The sequence below is a fragment of the Aphanomyces astaci genome (assembly GCF_000520075.1).
Source record: "Aphanomyces astaci strain APO3 unplaced genomic scaffold supercont1.301, whole genome shotgun sequence".
Classification (NCBI taxonomy): Eukaryota; Oomycota; class Saprolegniomycetes; order Saprolegniales; family Verrucalvaceae; genus Aphanomyces; species Aphanomyces astaci.
Genome location: NW_009798564.1, coordinates 1 through 6,214, shown reverse-complemented (window position 1 = coordinate 6,214; position 6,214 = coordinate 1). Strand labels below are relative to the sequence as shown.

At 45.3% G+C, this 6,214-nt stretch overlaps 3 protein-coding genes across 3 annotated transcripts; 1 reads left to right on the top strand and 2 right to left on the bottom strand.

Moving 5' to 3' along the window:
- Positions 1 to 510: 510 nt before the first annotated feature.
- Positions 511 to 1,712, top strand: H257_18994 (hypothetical protein). Its single transcript, XM_009848149.1, has 3 exons — positions 511 to 902; positions 972 to 1,177; positions 1,223 to 1,712. The coding sequence occupies exons 1-3, from the start codon at positions 521 to 523 to the stop codon at positions 1,619 to 1,621; spliced, it is 987 nt and encodes a 328-aa protein (XP_009846451.1). The 5' UTR covers positions 511 to 520; the 3' UTR covers positions 1,622 to 1,712.
- Positions 1,713 to 2,432: 720 nt separating this feature from the next.
- On the bottom strand, positions 2,433 to 3,151 carry H257_18993 (hypothetical protein; the record flags this gene model as incomplete). The annotated part of the gene is made up of 1 exon (XM_009848148.1): positions 2,433 to 3,151. A coding segment is annotated over one exon (475 nt), but the record flags the coding sequence as incomplete, so codon positions are not given.
- Positions 3,152 to 4,732: 1,581 nt separating this feature from the next.
- Positions 4,733 to 5,644, bottom strand: H257_18992 (hypothetical protein; the record flags this gene model as incomplete). The annotated part of the gene is made up of 1 exon (XM_009848147.1): positions 4,733 to 5,644. Exon 1 carries the CDS (start codon positions 5,597 to 5,599, stop codon positions 4,733 to 4,735), a length of 867 nt encoding a protein of 288 aa, XP_009846449.1. The 5' UTR covers positions 5,600 to 5,644.
- Positions 5,645 to 6,214: the final 570 nt, after the last annotated feature.

Sequence of the window (6,214 nt, the reverse complement as noted above, 5' to 3'; positions counted from 1 at the left end):
GCAGTGACATGGCACCGGAAGCAGTCCGGCAATGGGACGCTCAATCGTTCGCGCTGCATGTTTGTGTCGGCCAGTTTGCCAGTGAAATGGTCCAGCAAATAAAGACCTGTCTTTATTTAGCTCAAGTGCCAGACCCTTGGTTCGCGTTGTTTAACGTGTGGTTTTATTTTTGCCATCCATTGATTTGTGCGATAAAGCAATGGGCAAATTGGGTGAAAAGCACAATATATAGTATGAAACATCGATTAATACTACGTATTAATACTACTCCGGAGTACTATTAAATATCGCTATGTTAGTAACTTATTTGTATAATAAACCTTCACTCTTCAATTTGGCCAGTTGATGAAGTACTACGTACTTGTACGTAGTAGTTCTATTTCAATACTACTAACGTACCGGTAGTAGTATTGAAGTAGAACTCTACCCTAGCCAATCATCCACTAGATCCGCATAAACCTCATTCCCCTCCGGATACGATTTGGATTTGGACAACATTTGCAAGTTGACAAGGCAGCGCATGCAGATTGGAATGCGATGGCATGCAGTGGCATTGAGTGCGTTGGTAGCTTGCATCAGCATGTTGTTTACCTCTAAAGGCCAAGGAGTCCTTGTGTACCTCAACTTCCCAGCCTTCCTCTGGTTTGGATTTGACACTCCAACGCAACCCCATCTTGGCTGCTTTCCAGGCTTGCCTCACACGTCGAACCACTACATATCCAGCACCAACGACGTCACCCTTGGCTTGTGGTACACACAAGCATCCCACGTGTCATCGAACAAACTTGTTTTGTATCTGCATGGCAATGGCGAACACCGCGGGATGTCTGTCAGTGTGCTCAAGCACGGGATATACGCCAATCCTCCATTTCACGCAGACATCCTCTCCGTGGACTACCGAGGTACGCAGTTTAATCGCAGCGAACGAATAGGAATTCCTATTTCCGCTAATGAATATGAATTCCTATTAGGCTTTGGTGATTCGACGTTTACTTGGCCGACAGAACAAGGATTGTACGATGATGCACACGCTGCCTTCAACTATGCCATTTCAACACTGGGATTTGCACCCCACCAAGTTGTCGTCCATGGATATTCCCTTGGGAGCGCCGTAGCCAGTCGTTTGGTGTACGACCTTTGTCAGAACTCGACGTGTCCAGCTGGGTTGTTGTTGGAGGTATGAACTAACTATAAAGGAACATACTTACGCAAGAAATGTTAGGCTCCATTTTTGTCAATACCAGACATCGTGTCCGACTATATTCTGGGCGTGAACGTCCCTTCGTGGCTGCTGAACCTGTATCACCGGTTCCCCACAAAGACAATTTTGGGAAATATCCCCATTCCCACTTGGATAGTCCACGGCTCCCTTGACAGCGTTGTACCGTTTCGACACGGCCACACGTTGGCCACCATGTTCCCTCATAGCACGATGGGATTTTGCCCTGTTCCTGGCGCCCGACATATGACATCGTTTGACTTTGACGAAGCCCGAACATGTGTGATGCGCACGTTCTGGTCGAATATTTGGACACAATGCTACCGCCAGACTGCCATGGCCCGCTTCCGCAGAGCTTTGCTGCAAGAAACACTGTACCACTGTCCACGACTTGCTATTTAATACTAACGTTAAGCTTAGTTACTGCGCTGAAGCAACAACTAATGTTTATGTGTTGAGGCACAACCAGATCGCACTAGGGATTGAATACTACACCTTTTTTCTATTGACTTGGGACTTTTTTTAACGTTGTTGGCTTGGCGCTCATTCGAAAGGGCGATGTGTCCATTCATTTGGCCTTGTGGCCAATAGAATTGACACTTAGTGCCGCAACACCCTTTGAAATGTACCATGCTACCAATGGAAAAGGCTCCACTACCCAACAATGTGCCAAGTACCATTTCGAATCTGCCGTGCTTGAAGTTGAGTTGGATCGAATATAACATTATATTATCAAATACGCGACGGCATGAAAAAAGCAGATAAAATCATCGAAACTTGCAGCAAACAGCTACATGTCGACGTCCATGTCTTCCATTCGGTCCGCACGACCGTAGAAGTACTCGAAACGAGGGGATGCGCTTGTATTTCGTGCGTGGCTATGAACATGGTAAGTGTATTGTGAGTGACGACGTCGTACTGGTGTCTGTGGTGCAGCGTTCTCCATTGTTGTACGGAATGCGATTTTGAAAAGCGAAAAAAATGGGCGCGAAGATCGCCCAACTGCAACCTTCTAGAATAAACTCAACTTCAAGCACGGCAGATTCGAAATGGTACTTGGCATATTGTAGGGTAGTGGAGCCTTTTCCATTGGTAGCATGGTACATTTCAAAGGGTGTTGCGGCACGACGTGTCAATTCTATTGGCCACAAGGCCAAATGGATGGACACATCGCCCTTTCGAATGAGCGCCAAGCCAACAACGTTGAAAAAAGTCCCAACTCAATAGAAAAAAGGTGTAGTAATACGAGCATAACGTTACGCGTTTGGCAACCAATTGTACTGTAGTAGGCACGAGTAGGTATCGCGGGTAGAAATATCTGTCGCCAAGATTACCTCAAACCATTGGCCGGTCTTTTTCTGACGACAACATGCTACTGAATGAAACAATCCAATGCTGCAAATTCTTATGAAGAGTGTACATATTCGCCTTGAATGCTGTGTTGGAAGCCAGCCAGTCTATTGCAATTTGGACTTGACGACACGGGGACTAGTCACGTATCCAACGGCAAACAACAACGCTTGGGCGACAAGGATGGCCAAAAAGCCACTGGTTTGCCACTGCGCTTCGTCCAACAGCGACTGTGGGGCCACACCTTGATACACAAGCACCTCCGTGATGGAAAACGCTGCTTCTAGCACATGGACCACGGTCAACGTGGCCAAGAGCGTCAAGTTGGTGATGTCCACGGCGGCGGCGAGTCGAAGGATGCCAAGCGTGAGGCAGTAGACTGCATAGAGCCGACGAAAGACGGCGACTCCGTCCAAGGCGGGGTCCGGCAGCGTTGGAGTGAGGTCAGCAATTGGTGTGGACAACACATACAGCCGCACGAACGTGTGCACTTCCACCACAAAGCCCAGGATCAGGTACGCTCGAAGAATCGACATGTTTACTACTAACGTTAGTAGTACTTCGAAGTATTTGTTTCCACCAAACTTGACTGTGAAGTCCAAGTGTAACCATTGATTGGCAAAATGACCATCGATCGGCCAAGGTGTTTCGTCCAATTGAAATTAATACGATGTTTCATTGGATAAAATAAATCCTTGTGATAAGTTTTACCTGTATAATATGATGGAGGTAAACAATTCAACGTTGAACAATACTTGCAGCTCTTACTCTGAATACGTATACCTGTTGAAATTTAGTAAACCTTTGAGACATAGTCTTTTAACATTGAATTTAGTAAGGGAATTTTACGGCTTTGATGAAACATAATTATTGATTTATAGAGCAATATCATATGTACGCAGTAATAATATTTTACAGGTCATACTTGTTATGAAAACAGGCGAGCATCTCTTTAAGTACCCAACCGCAGGTTAATGTCGCCTTTTGGACATTTATTTCACCTAAAAACCGTTGTGTCCTCAACCGGGCGTTCCAACCCCCAAATCTCGAAATTCAGCTCTGTGGAACAAACCATTCTTGAGCCACGCACTCTGGTAGGACTCATTTTGTACATCGCATCACCACTAACACTTGATGCAGTCTGTACGAGCGAGCGAGTTGCTCTGTAAGACGCGGGTTTTCGTAGGACAATATGTCGTCAAATCCTTCTGATTTCATGACATCTAATTTTATATATCTAATTATAAGTTTCTGGCGCTGTGGGGAGCAGGATTCCTTATCCCAAAATATGGAATACCCCTAGTACTGTTTTTGAAACTTACCAGACGCATTCTTACATAACGATCGCTCGACACAGGTTCAGTACGACTCACATCATACTCCTTGTGTCCAATATACCCGTACATTTGTTCATGGACGACAATTACACTGATGAGCGTATATTGGTGACGCGTGGTACCGTGCCGGACTCGCGAGCCCACCATGGATAGATAATGTCAAAACCGTTTCAATTTGGACTAACGAGTAGAGTCGAATCAATTTGGCTAATGTATTTTAGAATGTCCTATCAAACTTCACTAATGAGAAATTTTAGCCAATATTCGATGAGAATAATTTGGCCCACCAGTTTCCCACCATAATATTCATCTACATTTAATAAGCTTAATTTGTCAGTCAAATCCTTCAGCTTACTAAATCCAAATTTCAGCGAAAAGAATAGATACGGGTTGTCAAATCACTCCAGTAGAACTCAACTCTCGCGTTGAAGGGCACGAAAATTGAGCTGTGCTATTAATAGAGTGATTTGGTAACATAGGCGATAGATTTGGCACTGGATTATGATTTTTCAAGAAATATAATGGTTGATAGGTGAACTATATTTCTGAAAGACGAAATTAACCTGTGGTTGATTACAACGCAGGTTGGGTGTGATATAATGGCGAGGTTTTACATCGGCGTGAAATATAATGCAGTTTGGGCGAAATATATTGGCGATTCGGTGAAATATACGGGAGGTTGGTGGAAATACATACAGTATATAGTGAAAAAATGCTGAAATTAATCGCAAGTTGGTGTAGTATAGTCCTAACGTTTGTGTTAAAACTACTACGTACTCTTAATGGTCTCCGGAGAATTCGAAATAATCTCAATATTGCGTCCATATTATTCTCGATACGGTACCAGCGTGGATATTGTGGACTCAGGATTCATGAAGAACAAGTGAAAGGTCGCGACGACTACTATGACAACATGCACGAGGGCACACCCAACATCCAATGCTTGGGATTCTGGCAATCGCATCGTCAGGTATTTTGGCGTCGGGAGGACCCAACCCAGTGCTGCACTTGTCCAGCACACAGTCGAGGCAACGAGGGTGTCTGCTTGACCAAACCAGAGGCTGGCAGACGCGCCATTTGCGGTGGCCAGTCCAGCCATGAGTCCCAAACTTGCGGGTTCGAGGACGAGGTATCGTAGCGTGTCAAACGGAGGCAGGGTCATCATCACAAGTCTGTAGCAGGCGTGCGCTAGGACCCACGACAAGGGCGATGCATTGAAGAGGAAGTAACCATCTTGGTACGACACAGTTGCCCAGTGTACGCTTTGCATTTCACGCAAGAGCCAAAGCACAAGGCTAATGCATGCCACGCGATGGGTCACGCCTCGAAGGGTGCTCCCGGCGGACACAAACCCCATCATGGCGATGTTACCCACCACCGCGGCATTGATATAGATCGAGAACCAAGCCAGATTCGACGCTTGTGTCTCGGGCGAGAGCTGCCCGAAAGCGACCACAGAGCCCATGCCCAGGGGCCAGATGCACACGAACTTGGCAAACACAGCCACAGTATCGCCGGAACGGCTGTGCGATGAAAGAAAACGGCTGATTTCAGCCACGGAAGTGGTCCCAATCACGACCAGAAGCAACGAAGGACTGAGGATGAGTGTGGCGAAGACGGCGAGAATGCTGACTGCAAACACGGCGTTGATGCTCACCACTGACTGTGACGCTTGCTGCACCACTGCCTTCATCGTCACCACGTTGTCCGTTCTTGAATACAACGGTGACTGGATTTGTTGGCAGCACAAAAAAATGATCTTTTGAAAGGTATGTATGTACCAGTGCGTAAGGTAATTCATCTATATAGCGAACGCCATCAATATCGCGAACGGTTGTCATTATATCCAATCCAATGGCTTCATTCTGTAATGAGGAGTTTTCATTGGATAACGTGTCCGACCATTGATGGGCCAACTTTTCTTCATTTTTAATCTCATTTATTTCGGTTGTTTTTTGTTTTCCGAGTGGGAATGATACATTTTCGGATAGGTAATGATGAGTACTTTATGAATAACTCGAAGGATATCGACTTAAACAGTTTAGGAATGTACAGGATTTTTTTGAAGTCGAGCACTTTACACAGTCGACCATTGATGGGCCAACTTTTATACTTGAGCTAATTATGAAGAATCCAGGTGTCAGTTTTTTTTCATCCAGCGAGAAATTACAATTAATAGAGGTTTACCAAATCTGAACAGGTATCACGTATTGGAGTCTCAGTTGGAAAATAACATTTTCAATGTTATTGGCACACGTGGAATAATGTACACCTCATATTGTAACTCGTTTGTGCAAACGTTGGTGAG

Bases quoted from the DNA above. Each gene is read 5' to 3' on its own strand.
- H257_18994 (XM_009848149.1), top strand. From the start codon at position 521: ATGCAGATTGGAATGCGATGGCATGCAGTGGCATTGAGTGCGTTGGTA. The intron at 903-971 runs GTACGCAGTTTA...AATTCCTATTAG, and splicing joins CCTCTCCGTGGACTACCGAG to GCTTTGGTGATTCGACGTTT. The intron at 1,178-1,222 runs GTATGAACTAAC...AAGAAATGTTAG, and splicing joins CAGCTGGGTTGTTGTTGGAG to GCTCCATTTTTGTCAATACC.